The sequence below is a fragment of the Aulostomus chinensis genome, chromosome 6 (genome assembly GCF_037954235.1).
Source record: "Aulostomus chinensis isolate RoL2024-O1b breed Wild chromosome 6, RoL_Achi_v1.0, whole genome shotgun sequence".
Classification (NCBI taxonomy): Eukaryota; Metazoa; Chordata; class Actinopteri; order Syngnathiformes; family Aulostomidae; genus Aulostomus; species Aulostomus chinensis.
The window spans coordinates 13444376-13465605 of record NC_141325.1 but is presented as its reverse complement, the minus strand read 5'-3'; the positions used below and the strand labels follow the sequence as shown (position 1 = coordinate 13465605).

The 21230-nt window shown below is 38.5% G+C and overlaps 1 protein-coding gene across 5 annotated transcripts in view; it reads left to right on the top strand.

Annotated features, from left to right (window-relative positions):
• Positions 1-1323: 1323 nt before the first annotated feature.
• arl15a (ADP-ribosylation factor-like 15a) overlaps positions 1324-21230 on the top strand; it is a 110022-nt gene continuing 90115 nt past the window's right edge. For 4 of the 5 annotated variants that reach the window (XR_015116519.1, XM_086206624.1, XM_086206626.1 and 1 more), the window contains exon 1: positions 9898-10254. Coding sequence is in view for 4 of the 5 variants with exons in the window: in XM_086206624.1 (XP_086062750.1) it covers positions 10201-10254 (54 nt within the window). In the remaining variant the exon portion in view is untranslated. Of the gene's footprint in view, positions 1727-9897; positions 10255-21230 lie in introns of those variants that run through there. The other variant, XM_086206625.1, reaches the window with a different exon arrangement.

Here is a 21230-nt window from a genome sequence, read left to right as displayed (position 1 = left end):
CTAGGGTTTTAATATTGTGCTAATAGAGCAAAGCATCTTGTCATATTGTTTTGTTTTTTTGATATTTAAAAATAGAAAGTCAAAGTATTTTTCATTTATTACAGAGCCCCCTAGTGGTACAATACAGTTTGGAATGTTTTTTTTTCTAAATATTTTTACTAACTTAACAGTAGTGGTGGAGTACATTTTTGCATGTAGCACAGTGCTTAAGAGCTGAGTATTAATACTTAAATGCTTCCACTTTTATTGAGAGTCAATGATATAACTACTTTGCAGACTAACACAGGCACGGTACATAAATGATGCACATTAAATACCCCCCCCTAAAACAAACAAACAAACAAAAAAAGAAGGATATTTAGTGATGAAAATGCACTCCATTCAACTGGTAGCATCATCAAAGGGATTATAGATTTGTTTGCAATAATGCCCTGAATACAGGCCCTTTCCATTAAAACTGAAGACTTTTATTGTAGCATAACCAAATTCAATTAGCCACAAGACTTCTTCCACCACAAATTTAGTAATATGTGATGAAAAGAGTAACAGTCCTAGATGATGTTTCAGTCATGCTTTCACTTTACTAGAATTAAAGTGTCTTGACATGCCCGAAAACATCGTTGAAAGAGAAAGAACCATGCCTCCAGCATTTCACGGGTTATTCCGGTAAACTGGTGTTACATCAGAGCTGAGTGTGGTCGTGACAGAATCCTCTACTCTGTGAGAAACCTTATGAGTAATGTTTGTAAATGATAATTCAGCAGTGGTGGAAAATATGTATTTCCATTGAAGCACTGTACTTATTTGAAATGTCTACTTGAGTATTCATGTTTTAGGGGACTTTGTACTTTTCCTCCACTTGACTCTTCTGAACTCAGTTACTAATTACTATAGAAGATATGGGAACGCCTAAAGAAAATTGTGTAATCTCAAATAGAGGTCAACATAATGATGGAACACCATGGACTGGAATTCACAGATAACCGTATAGAATGTGTACTCCATATTTCAAATTTAAGAAAAGTCAATATCAAATTCTTCCATACTGTTACTTGACTTGAATGTTGAATGCAGACTTTCCCCTGACCACATCTGGGTATTTCTCTATTTTACTACGTATTTTTTTTCCACAGACGTAACTATCTCCATGTGGAGCAGAACCCCAAATCATCCCTAGATTCGAAATAAATAAGTTAGTCGCCGCTTTTCTGGGAATTCTTGATTAATATGCACAATGATCTTTATTGGACACCGATTTATCAGCGATTCTATACCAGAATGAAAATAGCCACCATGTGTTTGGTCATGTGACCACAATGCGTGCGCACCCAGACGTGCGTGACGTAGCGTTGTAGGCTTCGCTAGTTTCCTCAACCAAACACTCAACTGATATTGTGTGATAAAAACTGGAAGTCAGCGGTGGGCGAGTGGTCATTTACAGAGGGAAAAAGACACACGTAGCGGACGACTTTCCTCCCCACGAAGACACAAAGACGTCGCCGCTGTCAAAGTTGAGCTTGTGGCGGACAAAACGGCGAGGAAATTCCTGCTAGTTAAGCCACTAAAGGCTGCTTTTTATTTTAACTGTGGCTGTCGAAAGGCGGGGAATACAAAGCGACGTGTGCTCAAATCCATCAAATTTTGGACTCGTTGAAGCAAAAACGGGAATACTCCAAAGCCAGTTCGTGCTACTGTGCCTGGTCAGCGATAGTACATGGATTATCTGGTAAGAAAATGAATCGCAATGCAGTGGTATTGCTTCTATTTTCCACCCAAATCCCCCTTAACGCTCCTTTGAGTGTTGTAGCTTCGCCCAGGTGTGTTGTTATTTTATGCTAATGTATCAGCTGTAGCCTGTAGCGTTTGCTATCAGTGCTGTGTCAGCTAGGTCTAACTGGTTGACCCCGATCTGTTTACATGTGAAACACGATAACTAGCCACCCAGCTGCACCCTCCAAGTCCTGTTAGCTGTAATGTGTTGTAGAAGCAGGTATTCTACACCTAACATTGTACACCCCCAGAGAGAAAGCTGTCCTGCGTGTTGGAGCTAAAGATGTCAATGGGAGGTAGAAAATATATCACTTCATGCCTTATTAAGAAATATTAGTCACATGTTTGGTTTTTAATACCTGTGGCCAAAGGAATTATTACAGTGCAGCAGCTTTGGCCTGAGAGATTATGGTTTTAGGGATGGGGTGGGTGCTGTTGAAACAGTGCAACAATAGAGAGGAAGCAGTAACTTTGAGACGTCCAGGCTTTCCCAGGGCATATATAAAGCCAGAGAGAAATAGTTTACAGACATTGTGTAGATGAAGTGTGGGTGGTGGGGGGGTCAGAGGGACAGTGAGAAATGCAGAGGAACTTGCCCACCCAGTGTTATCAGCTTATTTACAGTTTGCCTCACAAGACTTGGAACCTGAAAGGAACTTTGAATTTCAGATTCTTTTGGACATCCCTTGATATTAGGTTACACAGACTTATCCCAAAACTGGCACGAGCTAGATGTTAACAAGTTACTCAAGTTGAACTTAAAGGGACTTTTTTGTCAATTTTTTCCACATGAAATAGATGAAAATTTCATCGTTGGTCATGAATGCTTACATTCATTGCATTTAAAAGGATGTGCATGATGATAATTAGCTACAATTGTTGAACATAAAGCACTGCCGGGTATAAGTTGAGACAGAGTTTCTGTGACAAGCACAGCTGTAACTCTGGACGATTGGAGCTGAGTACTTGGCTGTCCTTAGAGGTCAGGCACTCAATAAGTGCAGGGCCTCCTTTCGTGCTGTGCAACACTGGAGATCTGGCACAAAACCCAGGCTACAATTTTGTCCCCCTCACTTTTTTTTGGATAAACAAACAAGAACAAGTCACTGAACTTTTGATAATTGGGATAATCGTATGTCCTTCCATGCTTTAAGGGAAGGTTAAAGATTAGGGTTTGGCCTTGCAGAGAAGCACAACAGAAATGAAAGCATGTCATTATTGCACATTGCTGGCTAATAACTGTGGCTTGAGCTGTGTTTAAACTAGGAGCAAGTTGAAGAGGCTCTCCTCCTGCACAGTCAGCAAAGTGTTAAAAAAGACCTCACAATACGGCATGGAGAGGAATTTGGTGCTAGCCGTTGCCATGATACAGCCTTACCAAATTACAAGTGCACTACTCTTGGACCCGACCGACCAGACTGGACAAATTGCACTTGTGAGTGATATCACATTATTCATGTGTGAGGGAACTAGACTATGACTAGTGTTAATCTGTCAAACACATACTAGAGTGTGTGCAGAATTATTCTCCTGAAGTCTGAGACTTAATATTGCTCAGCACAGCTTGTGAGGTTAATTTATGCCACATTTCACAGCGTTTTTTTGTGTGCTCATTTATGGCTGTAGGCAAATACACAGCCTATTGGCTATTTCCTCAATCTTGCACATTTGCTTCGTTGAATAAATGACCTGCTATTAAATTCTGTTACACACAAATTACTAAACCATTCAGCTGTGCCCTAAAGGAAGACAGATCTGTAAGAAAATAAAAAAAATACTTAAGTTTGTGTGGTGTATAACACTGTGTGTGTGTGTGTGTGTGTGTGTGTGTGTGTGTGTGTGTGTGTGTGTGTGTGTGTGTGTGTGTGTGTGTGTGTTGTGGAATTTAAGCTATGCCTGAGATTCAGTGTGACCCATTACCAGACTCTGGTCAGAAACCAGTGCTATGTAATAATGGGTGTAACCACCACACCAAACCAGTCATCTGCCAATAGGCTGTCCCACACTTTCTCTCATCGGGCTTCTGTTGGAATGATAAACTTAGCAATCACAGTGTTATGTGACTGTTTTTCACACTAAGATAATTATCTCCTTATTTCAACTCAAGGCAGCAGTTCTGTTTCTAATATTGTATTTTAACTGACATCTCTGCATATCTGTTGCTAACTATGGCTGTTTTTTTTCTTTTCTTTGACATGGTTGATTTTGTCTTTTCATCACATTTCACTTATCAAACCCGTCCAGCCCTCCATCCTCTGTTTTGGGGCATGTCATAAATTGATAACGTTTTGCTTTTATTAGGAACAGAGACATGGGAAATGCAAGCCAGCAGCAAAATTATCCAGGACTCTACTATGGCTGGGCAATATGGCCAAAGTCAAATATTGTTGGCCAATATTTTTGACCTCTTTTGATATCATTGCTGCAATATAAGGATGACTATTGATTTTTAAACAAAATCGTAACACAATTACATTTAGTATCAGTAATCTGGATGTAATGAGTAAGTGGTTGAAGGCAATAGCTGGAATAGTTTACCAAGTTCATAAAATTACCTTACTTTACCTGAATACACCAATTTAAAACCAGGAAAATACAACATCACTGTATAAAAATATCTAAAATCTAAGATGATATCTAGTCTTTTGTCAGAATAATGATATGATATAACCCTTACCCTAACCCATCCTTGGATGAGACCCAGCAACACCATCAGGCTGTTAATTAAATTTGTAGGTGAGATTGTGAACTGTGTATGTTGCTCAAGTTGCCATTTATATAGCTTGGTTTGAGCAAAATGTCTGTCAGACACCTGTTTTCTACTTACCGAGTTTCCAGTCGATCTCCAGTTGTTTGACCCAGATTTTTCTTTTTATGTTGTTACACAGTATGTGAAGAGCAGAAAAATTGGATCTTTTTTTTTCTTTCTTCTTGACGTTAGGGCCTGTGACCTTTATCCGCTAGAAACATAACGCACCCACCACTTCATTTTCTGAACATTTCTATTGAGTGTTTAGAGACGACAAAAGCAAGTCGAGGTCTTCGTGGTGTATGGCTGGACTGTGGGTTGGCAGCGGGAGATTTTAGAGTGCCAAAAATGTAATTTCCTGTAGAGTACGTTTTTGAGTCCTCCCAGTAATGGGGTTGCTGTTTTTTTGGTGTGCAGTTGTTTCTGGAATACAGTAATACAAGTTTTGTGTAATTTAGAAACCGTTAAATGGGCCACTTGACAAAGGTTAGGTTCCAAAGATCTTGGAGCACATGCTTCACTTTGCTACTTTAATTAAAACCCCTGACGTGTCAATTCCATCCCTTTTTTGTGTTCCCTGCAAGTCACAAACACTTGGGCTGAGTTCTGTAGACGTGCTGTGATGTCTCCATTGATGTTTTCCGTGAAGTATGGTGGCAGCACTGTTCTCATACAAAGCACTGAGAGTCCCCTCTTCCTCATCTGTACCATCTTTGTCCCATTCACCCTATACGGTGAGCCTGCCTGGTGCATTGTGTACAGTGGTCAATACAGGTCAACCAAAGTGAAAATGTGAAAACAAAGGATGCATTAACAAAAACGCTTGAATGCAAAGTCACGCAACTAAAGTGAGAAACAACAAATGTTGAATTTGAAACCAGCAGGTTATTGCTGCTGATGGACTGTTAACAATACAAGTTCATGGGGCCTGACTTAGATGACCGTGTAGGAAACATAAAGACATTAATCATTCTCTGTGTGGAGTCTCCATGTTCTCCCTGTGCCTGTGTGGGTTCTCTCTGGTACTCCGGCTTCCTCCCACAGTCCAAAGACATGGAGGAGGGAACTAGGTTAATTGATCTTCTAAATTGACCATAGGCGAGACTGTGAGTGTGAATGGTTGTCTGTCTCTATGTGTTGACCCTGTGATGGACTGGTGACCTGTCCAGGGTGAACCCTGCCTCCTGCCCAAAGGCAGCTGGGATAGACTCCAGCCCCCTGCAACCCTTAACAGGATCAATGGTGGAAAATGGATGGATGGATGTTCAAATGTGTTTTTGTTTTGTTGAGGATCACACATGGCACTTTTAATCAAGTTGATGTTTGACACCGTACAGAATACTGTACGCAACAGTGATCATTTGAATTTTTGCCCTAATTGTACAGCACTACTGTCAGCTCATCCCATCAGTATAGTGGTTCGCTGTTTGTATATTATTCAACTTGTTAATCCCTTTGAGAGCAGCTTCTGGTCTTGTGTTTTGGACTTGTCTGTTTTTATGTTTCAAGTGCTGTGCTTCTTCAAAGTTTGCCCCACCTGCTCCTCCCTGAAGTATATAAAGTGATGTGAACCAGCACACTTGCATCAGAGCAACAACACGACTGTCTAGTTAAGTTTCCCTTTTCTTCAAATGATTGGCTGTTTGAAAAGGAGGGCAGGATGTCTCTTGCTACCTCCTTCTGTGCTGTTTCATATTTTTCAGTTCAAGATTCCTTTAAGTGCTTGGTCTTTTTTTATGATGTCTTCTGAAATACCTTTTAGAACCAGACAGCATTCCTAAATAGGGATGGGACAAATTATGATACTGTACACAGTACTTTCTCTTGAAGTATGAGATAGATAGATAGATAGATACACTGATAGACTTGCCTCAAATATCTTTTTAAAAAAAATTAAAACAGCAGCTTTTATAAACTGATAACACTATTACTGTACCATATAACTTCCTATTTTTCCCTAGTTGTTTGTGTCTGAGGCAGCACGGTGGTGCAGTGGTTAGCACTGTCACCTCACAGCAAGAAGTTTCCAGGTGCGAGTCCCGGCTTGGGCACGGGATCTTTCTGAGTGGAGTCTGCATGTTCTCCCTGTTCCTGTGTGGGTTCTCTCTGGTACTCCAGCTTCCTCCCACAGTCCAAAGACATCAAGAGGGGACGAGGATGATTGATACTCTAAATTGACCGTAGGTGTGACTGTGAGTGTGAATGGTTGTCTGTCTCTATGTGTTGGCCCTGTGATGGACTGGCGACCTGTCCAGGGTGAACCCTGCCTCTCGCTGAAAGGCTGCTGGGATAGACTCCAGCCCCCCCGCGACCCTTAACAGGATAAGCAGTAGAAAATGGATGGATGGATATTTTTATGTGTGTGTGTGTGTGTGTTTGTGCGTGCGTGCGTGTGCGTGTATGTGTTAAGGAAGCAATCAGCCTCGACAGTATTGTGCATTGTTTCCTTTCAGTTAAATTCAGTGGAACTGACAAGGCCTTGCAGTGAACAAACACACTTGAATCTTGCTTTTTGCCTTGCTCAGAGTATTTTTCTTCAGTTACATGATGTATTGTAGATTAGTAGATTAGTTTTTCTTGCAGAATTATTGCAGATTATCACTGAATCATGACTGTGCCCCTGTTCCTGAACTACATCTCTCATTTAAGCAGTATGTCAGGGAGGCTTGTTTTTTGCCTGCTTCCTTTTGTCATTGCAGTGATTCCCTTGTGTGTGTGTGTATGGAAACTTCTAGCGAGTCAGCATGTTAAGGCAGGCCTACATTAGTGCTTTTAAAGATAAGGACATGTTTATGGGCTTAGATAATGTTGTGTTCAAGATCAAGCACAGGCACTTGGAGTTCAATTTATCTTGACATGCACATTGATTGATTGGTAGACAATGGCTTTAAAGAGGCAGTAGTAAACATGTTTTATATTTTTTTTAATTGCATGTGATTTCCTTTCCTTTCTCTTTCTAGACTGTTACCAATCTCATGAAGCCAGAAGAATATGGATAGAGAGAAGAATATGTGTCATCGGGTTGTTTCTGCTCTTGTTTCGTTTGAAGATTTGTGGGATGAGTACGTAAATCCCTAAACAAAGGCAGTTTATCAATTAAGTCTTTATAAAGGATCAATCCTATAGAGATCTATATATCTTACAGAGAACTACCCTAAAAGATGAGGAAATGCATCATAAAAGAGGAGCAAGAATCCAAATCCATAAAAAGCGCATTTAACTTTTGGACACACCTAAAACTAAGTGACTTCCTCTCCAATCATTACCGAGCCCTGGAGTGCAGAGAGTGGAGGAGTAATAGGAACCCCCTCATTCAGCTGGTCCTGATGCTGAAACAGGAACAGAGCACATCACCACTAAGACTCAATCCTATTAGGACACAAAGCAGAAATACATCACTTAATATCAGAAAACAAAAGCAATCAAGAAAAATGCAAGCTTTCTGGCTCTAAATTGACAGCATGCCATGGCTGAATATTTAAGCAAGGTGTCTGATAAACAACCAAAAAATAACCTTGACGCTCTGAGTGTGTCAGGCCTTGCTGTAAACAAAGGAGACACAGGAATACCTGGATCCCTGCAGAGCAAAGGACGTGCTGTCATTGCAGTGAGAGTGAAACACTGCTACACTTCCTCACCCAATGAGACAAACATCAGCTAATCAGAGAGCATTTAAAAAAAAAGTGTAAGCCCGCCGATGAAGATTTAAAACAGTGCTCAGAGATGTGAGTTTACTGCAGTCTATGTTGGTTCCTAATGAGGGACAGTTGGACCTTTTAAACCTCCCACCGGCAGGCTCCATTTGTACCTTCCATATGTTAACTGTGCGGAATGTTCTCAACAAAAACATATTCAAGAATTCAGAACCTTAATAATTTACGGCAGGAACCAAAAAAATATTTGACCTATGACGTATCCCACTTGTCCCTTCTCTCTTCTCGTCCTCCCCTCCTCCTCACAGTGTTTATGGTAATACATACAATACAATACAATACAATACACACACACACACACACACACACACACACACACATATACATACATATACACACAATTGTATGTATATAGATATGTATACAAAACATACAATAATAATGAATGATGAACACGTGTTGTATGGGGTCCCAGGCCCACCTCTGTGAGCCATTGAAATCCTTCGTCATATAGATTTGTTTGTTTGGAGTCATATAACTCTAGGGATACTGGACTTGGTCTCTGTAGTCTCAAATGATCATGTGCGTCTAAAGTTAATAGATTACCCACCATTCCACGACAGCCACGGATGGGACACAGCTATAGAGGCAGCTCTGCTAGGTGTGGGTTCTGTTGTACACTTTTCAACACCTTCTATCAGTGACACAATGGTTCAGCTCAAACCTGGTGAGAGCTCAGACTGGTGACAATCAATCGTGCCAAGTTACAGATAATTTTTGACAGTCCTAGTTCAAGAACCACCACCGCTTTTGTGAGAAAGCTGTAAGGATGGACGATATTGCATTTTTTGATGATATCTGATATGCCAATATATTTACGACTGATTTAGCTGTTTTCCAATGTTGATTAACTCTAAAAAATGTCATTCACATTTTGCACATACTGAAAAACAATAACAGTGTGGAATGCAGAGGTAACCCTTTGATTTGTTTAAATTAACACAAATTTTTTCTCATCATAAACAATTAATTATGAGCAAATATGAAGAGATTTGAGCCAAACCTGTCTGATAGAGATGACACACCGATATTATTGTGCATCCCAGGAAAACAATGATTGTGACCCTCCACATTTCTCTATTTAGTACCATTTACAATAATGTATTTTCTGATTCTAATTTATTAAAAAAGATAAAAATTAATGAATTGATGTGTATATACGAAATCGAAATTGCTCTTGCTGTGACGTAATAGATATCACTGTAACATCGAGACAGAAAGCAATCTATAAAGCTTTAATCAGATTGAATTCTATGTTATTTTCTGCTGAAGTATTTTCAGCAGTATTTTTATTACAGTTGAATAGTGCATATGATGATTTCTGCAAGTGGTTGCAGGGGCAAAGAAAGACAGCTGGCAAAAACAAGCTACTTCTACATGACTCACAATTCTGCCTGAACAGACAGACTACCAACAAAGTGTCCCACAAGTGACTGAAATCCCCACAACCACTGCAGGCTCTCGTGGTCGATCCCTTCATCCTCCTCCATTCCTTGAAAGCAATGTTTTTATGTATATAAATCTGTGCATACAGTATGGACATAGTGTGTGGGTGTGTGGTGGTGACTAATCCAATTTGCAGTCTTATTCTGGATTCCTAGTTGTCACTGAGCCCTTAATCTCTGTGGAGAGAGATCCTCTCAAACTAATCTTGCTTGTGTCTGTCTGCTGATCCTTGTGGCAATTATATATATATTTATATCTTTATCTTTCAATGAATGAATATTGGGAGTAAATGCAAGACAACCTTCAATCAGCTCGTCCATAAAACAACGCCTCTGCTAAACCTGGATTTCAACCCGCTGTGACTTATAAATATGGGTTTGTAACAGTGAGACTGAAGGGCTGGACTCACGTTGTTGACCTGACACTATTATGTTCAGCTACTCCTGATCCTCCTCCATCCATTCACTTACTCTGGAGGCTTGGCTTGTTTGTTGCCGCGGGTTACGCTTGTTGCTGAGCACAATGTCGGAGCACATGCAGCTCTCCCTAGCTTTGTGCAGGATTGGGCTTTATACGGTAAGAATATTCAGACATGCTGCTGTCTGTTTGTGTTGGAGGGGACGTGTTGTGTTGTGCTGTTTTGTGTTGTGTTGTGTTGTGTTGTGTGCATGCTGGATTGAATACGGTTAGTTTCAGCAGGGTTAATTTTTCCCCGTGTTTTGAAACAGACACTGACCAACAGTGTGGCTGCCGCTTCACTGTTGCTTGGTCACTGAAGGGAGAGTATGCTCTGTTTCATTTGAGTGGGTGTTAACATAACATTAAGGTGGAACAAGAGGATGTCAGTACTGTGAGATATAAAACAAATCTACAGAGAATAAGCTGCCTCGGAATAAAGATAGATGAGATATTTCTCTTCAGCTCCTAGCAACTGGCTTGGTTAGTGGTTCACTTCCAGGAAGAAATATTGAAAAATGATTGAAGTTGTGATGGTGTGTAAGGAAAATCAATTTTTAATTATCCATGTTGTGATGTTTACCTGACGTGTTTGTAATTCAGTGTACATAATTTGAATTTAAAAGATAAGTCAAGGCAAATTGTTGTCTTGGTGATGTTTTGTTTTGTGTGACATCCTCCAGTTGTATTTTAACCACTGCTGATGACTCATGTTGTACATTGTCAGGTGGCCTGTTATTGCCTGACTAGGTTGATTAAGCTTTTTCGGTGACTATCAGCAGTGGAACCTTATTTTGGAACAGTTTAACAGTAAGCTTTTTTTGGATGCACAATTTATAATCACTTTAAGTGAAGGGAGCACAAATGGATCAGTGTTTTGTTTTTTTTTTTGTCCTTTGAGAATTAATGTCGGTAGAAGTAACTGATGTGTAACTGTTCATGGCTTTGGTTGATTCTGATGAAAGACAGTTCTAACAACAATGATGAACAGCAAGTCCATTATAGATGCTGTTTGGTATCAGTTGTAATTTGACAATCTCTTATGGATCTGTTGCACTTCAGAAAATGAGCCCTGCTTCTTCAGCTGTCATCATAAATGGAACAATCAGTGGCAGATGGTAACAAACTAGATTTGTCAAGAGTACTGTACTTAACATGTTTCAAATGTCTGTACTTGAGTATTTTTTTGGGGGGGGGCTTATGTCTGTCACTTCAATACATTTCTTTTTCTTTTGACTCTGCCACATTTCTATAAATGTTGTCACTTTTCCTTACAGGAGAAATCAATGTGTTTGATTGAAAAACTGAAATATACCATCTAGCTCTGTGAAACCTGATGCATCCGTGTGTCAAACAAGAATCCAGAGACAAATCCACCTTTGAATCAAATCAGCTTTATTTGTCACATACACATCATACATTGTAAGACGTTCAGTGAAATGTATGGTGTGTCTCTCCTCCGGATGATTACACACTACAAAACAACCGTATAAAAAAAGCAAATGCACGAAAAAGTAAGAAATATATAAATATAAAGTGAATTGTATGTGCAGTGTGCAGTTAAGAGAAAAAAGTAATTGTTTGTTGAGGATGTGGATGGCCTGAGGAAAGAAGCTCCTCCTCATCCTCTCGGTGTCAGCCTTCAGACAAGCATCTCCCTGAAGGCAGCAGTGAAAACAGAGCACCACTTTTGACCATATCCCTCAAATATATGTTTGAGATTTCAAAAATGGTTAATTTTTCTCTAGTTGTTTTCCGTGTTTACCACAAACTACACCTCTGCCAGCAGGAACTCCTCTTAAGTTAAACATTATGTATTAAGTTGTCTGACCTTGCAGCATTAGCAGCTTTTCACATTTTAATACATTAGAATTTTAGTAAAGCATTTGTCTCTGTCTGCAACTTTCTCTTGTGGTAGAGTAATATTTGACCAGGAGTGTGCATACTTTGACTCAAATACTGCCGTTGGGCACTTTGGCCACCACTGGAAACAGTTATGACCGTAGGACAATGCCAGACATATCACTGACCATCTCACTGTTGGGTCAAAGGAAGTTTTCGTGTCACCCAGCTTGGAACCAACTTGTGATATTGCTACCATTCTGGAGAGTCACTTCACGCTAGATTATGTATGACCGTCAAAGCCATTAATATTAAAATGGAAATGAGCTGATGGGCTTGTCCGATATAACAATGTCCTAGTGAGAGTTAATGCTAACCCTCTTCTTAATGTTGAGAGAGAGAGAGAGAGAGAAAGAGATGAAGTGTTTGACCACCACAAATAAATCAATATACAGGGAATATATGAGACCCTACAGTGATCATACACCTTTTTTAAATGTTATGTTCTTGAATGATTAAAATCAAGTGTTTACTGAGTTAAAATGTTCATTTGGGATTCAGATTTTACACTAAGATGGAAGAAAGTCACTCAAATCAAACAGATTGTTCATGATGTTATTGTATGAACATAAAATGGACTAACAGAGCCACAAAAACATTATTGGGGGTTTAAAACAATGCTGCTAGGGAGAAAATTGTTGAATGAAAATAGTTTTCTCGCTTTTTATTGCAAGATGGGTAGTTACACTTAGATAAACTGAAATAAAACAATTTGTTTTGATCGACTCTTTAGCAATGTTGACATGTACAGTTAGGAGCTTTGAAATAAAGCAGTTTGACAAAATGTTGTTTGTGTGTCCTCGCTAGTTAATGGATTTCAAAGGTTCATTATAAGTTACTCTGTTGAAAGTTGTGTGATGGTTTCAAGTGCCTCAAGAACATGTTCAGTCTCCTTGATGGCTGTTGCAACATATTCAGAATCATTCGAAAATCTTTCGTTATTAACAGCTTCGTTTGTGCATACAATTACAAAAGATATCTTTCAATAATTGATGTGATATCAAAAAATGTGTTACAAAAAACTAACAAAGCAACTAGGATTAGTTCTAGCGATGCAGGAGCTTCCCTCAAACTTCTTACGTTTATATTTCAACAACCCAACATAAATGAGACCGTATCTTTAGTGCAAGATGGGAGTTTGATTTGGTTAAACTGCCAAGCAGATACCATATTAAGGGATCCATGTATTGGTGACTATGTGGAGTGGATAAAGAGCTTCAGGTCTTTTGAGCTTTAGAAGTTTATGTGCGATACCTTAACCATTAAGGTTTAAGTGATCGTATTAGGCACTTCGTGGTCACCTCATTATGTTTTTAATGGACTGGAAAATGGCTGCTTCACTGATTTCGCTGCTCCCGGCCCACATCTTTCACATAAAGGTTCTCAAGGCTGCGTAGTGCTTAATTTGGAAAGAAACCAGATGGAGTGGACATGCTCAGAGTGACCTATTTCAAGCGAAAATGCACAATGAGTCGAATGCAAAGTTGCAGACTGTAGAATCTTAGATCTCTGACTGTACAGATGCTGCGGCACCAGCTCCATGCAGAATTGGTTGAAAAAAGACTGACTTTATCTACCTCACACTTGTTGCAGTGTCCAGTTTGAAGTAGTTTAGATTCGTGACCCCATACTTTGGCTAAAAGTTGTTTTTTGCCCTGAAACCCTTGAGCAGAATAATTTCAAGCCCATAAACAGGGAAACTCTTGAGATGAATGCAACCTATATTTTGTTAGTTTGCTGTTTTGTTCACTTAACTCAAGTAAACTGAAACTGTTTGCTGGGCTTGCATTGTTACATGACAAATGATAAATACATGTGATTCAAATAAATTGCATTGGAATACATTTAGATTTGATATTTTTTTTACTCTTTTAGTGATAAGTGCTCGTTGATATATGACACCCTCGTGATGTCACTCTTGTTATTGTCTCATTTGTCAAATTCATGGCAGAGGCCTTCGTGGGCAAACAGGATATTTTGACTCAGAGTGTATCACTACATAGGGTTTGCTGATTTCCTGTTGCCAGTGGCCTGATAAATGTTTGTTTCACTTATCAACAATGAGCAGCCATCTTCTGTCTGCCACTGTTTCTTTCCCTTGTTGATGTTACTTGAAAGACAGAATTGCAATTCCCAGACTCCCCCCCCCTTTTTTTTTTTAGCTGGCCTTTAGGGTTGATATCACCGTGGTAGAAATCAAGCTTGTGGCTTTTCTCAGACACTGTGAATCCCTTACGGCTTTGATTGTTCATTTTAATGGAGCTGCAGCGTAAAGTCACAGTTGCTTTTGTCGTTCTTTGATTCCTCAGTCTTAATATGAACGTGAGACACAGAGAGGCACGACTTGACGTCGATGTTGAATTATTAACAAACAGTTAATAACAGAGTGTTATTTATCTGGTCCTTTGACCATTTGTTTTTAAAATCAATTATCAATCTGATGTGGAGCCTGATGAAAGACTTTCATTTGATCAGAGTTAAAACAGAAGCGAACTAGTTGATCCTTGTTCATAACTTAGTAACACCCTTGGTAGTGTTGCCATGCCTGCTGGATCTTGAAAAGAAAATTGCATCATGTTGCCAAATGGCTTTCAAAGTTCAAAAAGATCCTTTGTGAGTGTCCAAAGAGGGAAAATACAAATGATTGACCAGCGTGCGCTCTGAGCTCTAAGGTGAAATCTACTGTGAACAGTTTCATTTGTGATGTGCATGCTGGGATTTGAAAAATATGGGCAGTCTATGACTGGGATATCTTTGATTTATTGTTGTTCACTCGAAGGAAGGGGGACTCATTATTCATCTTCATATATCGTCTGTGATCATTAAAGGGTGCATGTTTTGAACTGATGAAGCAATAATGATGCTAGTCACAGGCCAGAAATGGAAGATTAATGAGCTTGGAATAAGAGCTTGTTTCATTACAAAGTATGATAATCGGTATTATTGCAGTGTACATTTTTATTTAGGCAGCTGTCCTTTTTTATTCTTTGACAAACACCATTTGACATCTAGTTTTCTCTTCCACGTCTTATAGAAAGGATGCCAGAAAGCAGTAGAGCTGCTTCATTACAGCAGAAATCCTCATCAGAATTATTTTGGTCAATACTTAACAGGATTGCTATTTGACGGTGGAAACATCCTGCTTGCTTGCATGTTGCTCCTCACCTTACCTCTTGAAAGCAGAGGACACAATAAGTTTTACTTTGATTAAGTTGTTTTTTCCAGGAAATGGAAGCCATTAATACAGTAGAAAATAGCAACAAACTGGCCAGCATTAGATATATCACCTCATGTGGAAACATGTTCATTGATGCAAAGACATCGGTGTCAAAGTGACCACAGGGGTCAAGGGAAGGCTTTTGTTTTTTTAGCCGCAGAAATTCTGGGACTCATTTTGCCCCCCATTCTTGTGTTGTGTGTATCAGACTGACTAAATTTGCATTAATCCTGGTCATCAGTTAACTGATGAAGTTTGGATAAGATTTTTAGTTGCCTGTATTTTTCTTATTATTAACGTGCTTAAAAAAAATCCGGCATCCAGGTCATGTGTCATCAAGTGATGTGCCATTGCAAACTGGACTGTTTCAGTTTTCTCGAAGATGTTTCACCTCTTGTAGCAAAGGCTTCTTCATTTCTGATGCCTAGAAACACAATCCTGACGTGCTCTGCTCTCTTTAGGTCATACTTTACCTTCTCTATCCGCTGGCTATGCTGCCTCCTGTGTACCTTTTTAAAAAAGCTCATCACATTTATATTTGTCCTGAATTTATTGCCTCCTTGTATATGAATTGTTAGGTGAATCCTTGTATGTCTCTGATGGTACCAGACAACTTAACCAGGAACCTAATCAACTTCTGTCGAAGTAATTAAAACACTAAGTACGTGAAAGCTGTTTGTGGACATGTAATGAAAATAGGAAGCTTTAAACACGAATAAATAGTTTTACTACAGCTTTACTGGGAAAAAAATAATTTGAGCTCAAATTTGAGGGAAATTCTTAAATCAGTTTTTAGAGGAAATTCTGGCAGCTGCCTTTGAATCTTTGTTTATCAGGGGACCAGAAATGTCATCGTGTTTTCAGCAACAGATATATTTATCACCTGTCTGCAGCACTGAAAGTAATCCACTCATCTCTTAAGACTTAATCACGCTAATGATAGAATAGCATGAACTGTAGCTTGTGTGAACCGTTACGTAACAATGTGAAGTTAAAAAATTCTGTTTTTTAAGTCTTTTAGAACTGTTTGATTATTGCTAGAAGGTAGTTCCACTGAGATCAGATAAAATGACAACCACTTTGGAAACCATACATTTTTATTTTTTATTATTCAATCGTAACATTTTGGAAAAGTAAATGAAACTCTTTTCTCACAGTGTGTGAACAGAGTATATTTCCAACCTGCTTCCGTCCTTTTTCAAAAGCAGGATGGGAGCAGCCATTGACCCGCCCATGGCCATGAATACCTCGCACTTCAAAATAACATCAGGACCTGGTGGGATGGCGATTGAGAGATCAACAAGGGTCACCCACCCGCTATCGAAGACTGTTTCCTTAAACCCGACTGCCAGTCCTCACTGGTTTGCTTTGTTGCGTCAAGGACATTTTGGGAAGGAATTTGTCTGTGGTTGTTTGGGAAACAACAAAGAATAACTTCCTGTTGTAGATGTATTTGCAGTCAGAGCGGGGCGATGCCACATTTGCCCTTTGTGTACCTTGTACCAGGAACTTGAAGTAGTTTTATGTATTATCGACTTTATGCGGTCGTCCTGTAGAGGTTGTCAAGTCTGTGAAATGATTGTTCTCAGAGGTGCAACTCTTTTTCAGTGGACTCCGAACAATCAGTGCATTAAATTCAGTGAGTTGAAACATAACGAGAGGGAATATCAGCATTATTCGATAGAGAAAATTGATTAAGTTCATGAGGGGAAGCCAGGTGTTATGAGATATAGCTTCAAAAATGGGAGAAGTACCAGGTTATGAAACAAGGAGAGAAACAGGGAGGGACAATTATTGAGCAGTTTGTTATGAGTCAAACTTCATGGTTTTTACAACTACAGGAAACGACACACAACCTTGTTGTTAGGAAGTTGCTTCTCTGGGAAAAAAAAAAGACACTTGCCAACTTTATGGCTGTTAAATGTAATCTTGTTAATACTCTCAGCCACTATATAAATGTGTGAAGGGTTAGGGTTAGGGTTAACCTAACCCTTCTATCGCAAAGCTCACATTGAAGGTACTACAGAGGCATTTTGAATGTCAAATTTCAATTCGATGTAGCTTTATCACAAAAAAACCCAATCTTGTATCACTTCATTCACTGGGTAAATATGTGCTGTTGGCCTACATTTCAGAGGCCTCTCTCACCCATACCCTTGAATCTGAAACCTCTCCCTGTAAGCTTTTGTTGTGAGACGCCTGAAAGCGTCTTTCTGCCATACAATAGTCTTTGTACCCCTGATATGACATGACCTATCTTCACGCTGAGCTCAGGGCCTGAAGCATATTGTAATATGCTTATCCAGTAGACATTGAAATACATGAGTGGGTTGCAGATTCCTTTTGTAATCCAAGCCAGGGGCCCTATTCCTTTTTACTATTCTTCTCTTTGCTCCCAGTTATTGTTAGTCCTCAAACCAAGTGGATTGGATTTATTGTTGCTGGTGGTGTAACTATTAGAATGCACAATGAGCTAATATATATATATATATATATATATATATATATATATATATATATATATATATATATGTATATATATATATATATATATATATATGTATATGTGTATATGTATATATGTGTATATGTATATATGTATATATGTATATATGTATATGTATATGTATATATGTATATGTATATATATATGTATGTATGTATATATATATGTATATGTATATATGTATATATATATGTATATGTATATATATGTATGTATATATATGTATGTATATGTATGTATATATATGTGTATATGTATATATATGTATATGTATATATGTGTGTGTGTATATATGTGTGTGTATATATATGTATATATATGTATATATATGTATATATGTATATATGTGTATATATATGTATATATATGTATATATATGTGTATATATATGTGTATATATGTGTATATGTGTATATATGTGTATATATATATGTGTATATATATGTGTGTATATATGTATATATGTATGTATATATGTATATGTGTGTATATATATGTATGTGTGTGTATATATGTATGTATATATGTGTGTGTATATATGTGTGTATATAGATAGATAGAGATGTATATATATCTTTATATAAATGTATAGTATATATGTATATGTGTCTATGTGTATATATACACACATATACACATACACACATATATATATACACACACATATGTATGATATACATATATCATGTTAGGGCTGCAAATTTAACTCATTAAAAATTTGTTGAAATCGCAATTTAGCATGCTTTAATTTTCTAATCACAGGAAGGTGCAATATTTTGGGAAAATTGTGTGTCAAATATCCTCTTCAGTTAAATATTGCAGCTCTGCAGAGATGTCTCGACCACACATCATATTGTACTGATTGGAGAAAGCTTTTGTACCTGCTGACTGTTACTGTTAGTTTATCCAAACTGCCGCGACTCACTAACCTTTTTGTCACAAACTATGACCAATGCAGCAATGGGAATTTCCCCTCAAAACAATGTCCTTTAAGTTTTCCCTGAGAAGTAGCTTAAAAACTGAAAAGAAAGGGAAACAGATGTTAGTATAGAAGTTTTGTTAAACCAGTTTCCCGCTGTTTTGTGACTCAGGAAATATGCAGCGTAGCCGTCAGTTCACCCAGTGTCCTTTTAGGATTAAATCTTGTAAACAGCTTGATTCGATTGTTCTATTCAGACAGTAAATATATCATCTGATGATAAAAATGTCTCTTCTCTCTTCCAGTAAATATTATTTCAGAGGGTTTTCTGTTTTTGCAACATCTATAGGCACAAGAGTTAAATCAAAGATGGAAGATTGCTCAATAATTTCTTGTCATTCATTTAGGGATTATTGTCCATTTTTGGTTTAGCAAGACCAAAATACACTAAATATTAAATATTTTGATATGACTGCGGTCTGGAACAGCACAAGAATGCTAAATATAAATGGAAGACAAAATACGTAAATTTACTCTACTTTTTTACTAGCAGAGAAAAACCTGGACACTACAGCATTTAAATGAATTTATTTGGGATGGTTGTCATAGCACTATAAACACATTGACACCTTTTGGAACATGGGAGATGTTATAATCTTGATTGCTGCAGGATTCTTGTTGCAAATATCTTGCTGAGAAGCATCCGTCCTAATAGAGACTTCGTGTGAATAATGCTTGTTAGAGTTCTCCACCTGTTGCTCCGCTGTGACAGTCAGCAGCTACTCAACACACTCTCTGAGGGGCTCCTAATTATGACAAGAGAGGAACTGGTGCAAATTATGCTCCAATTACTATTCCTGAGAGCTCCAATTTTCAGCAGCATAAATTAGCCATCCATTCTTGCTAAATACAGGCAACTAAATTGGCTCTGTTGTACCAGAGAAACAAAATCGCTTCATTCCCACATTTTCCAACCATTCATTTAGCGTATTTGTGAACAGTGTTAAAACATTGAACAGGAGATTCTGTATTTCAATTGATCATCTTTAATAAGTGGCACTTGTTTTCGGATTTACAGAGAAAAAGAACATAATCTGAAATAATTCCTGAAAAGAAAATAATATTTAAAAAAAAAATTTGTATTCACATTATTACTTTTAATTTCAGCTGTTCGTTGTGATCTCACAGAGGTTGACTTGACAGTGTTAAATCCATAGTGTAGGGGGTCCTACTTGGATAGGGGCGCTGCTCCTGTCGCTGGTGGTACAGTGTGGCATCCAACTACTAAACTCTGATCCCCAGTTTCATTCCAGTGGCGTTGGCTACAGGGTTCTGTGTATTTGGTCACATGGAAATCAACAGTTCCCAAGAGTCTCTGCTTTTACATCCACCTAGGAAGAGCTTTATACCAGTGACAATGTGAGGAGGGAATGTGTCTGAACATGCTGTGTGTGTTTGAATGGGCTGCTCGTTTGAAGAAAGGGTAATGGTGCCCTCTGTTGTTATTGAAGAGACATTGCAGAGAGAATTTGAGCAAGGGAGATAACTCTCAGGCCACCAGCTGAGAGTCCTGGGAGGAAACGAGGATGTTTGCCTGAGACCCAGCTGGCAACCTCTACAGCTGCTCAACACCAGGATCCTTTCCCTACATTTGTAACCTTCTATTAACAAATAGTTTTTGGCATCCTGAATTTTCAGCTTGTTTTATCTTCTGTGATTGAGTTGGTTTGTTCTATTCTTGCACCGTGTCCTGCATGTCTGTCCATCCTGGGAGGACCCCACCAATTTGACTCTATCAGAGGTTTCTGCCTGTTTTTTTTGTTTTTAGGAAGTTTTTCTCACCCTTATGGAATGGTAGAAGCTGTTGTATTGTGTCGGAATTGAAAAGCCTCTTGAGGCAAATTCTGATTTGTGATTTTGGGCTTTATAAATAAAATTTGATTGATTGAGCAGGCACTGTTGACAATCAAAGTCTGTAAGGTTTTAATCACATCTGTCACTCAAGACTGGTTGAGAATGTTGTCTAAAGCACACTAGTTACTGTATTCAAGTGAAACTTCAGCTTTTCATTTTGATCTCATCAAGTTAGGCACAAGCACAGGGGAAATTGGAATCAATGGTGGAAAAAGGATTCAAACTTTCTGGTAGCTAATCCACAAACAAATCATATATAAGACCTTGTAGCATTGTTGTAGTCATCGTGGCATGCTGGTTTGTATGAGGCAGTTACAGTTAATAGAAGACACGGATGATAGCCGAGTCACTGCTGCTTTTGAGACCCATGCGCCAAGGTTTTTCTCACATTGAAAGGCAGACGGCTTGCAGAGCATTTTATTGTTGATATTAGAGCAATGCACAAAACCACAGGCAGTCACATAAAAACAAGTCTTTAAGAGTCTCTCTTGAAGTGATTAAACAGGATGCTATGCTGCTTTCATTTAGAAAAAATACACCCAATCTGTCTATACAGAGTAGTTGTTGGTCATACTGAACAGAAATGTACATTTAGGTTCCAGATTTCTCACCGGGGGAGCCTCATATATTCCTAGTTC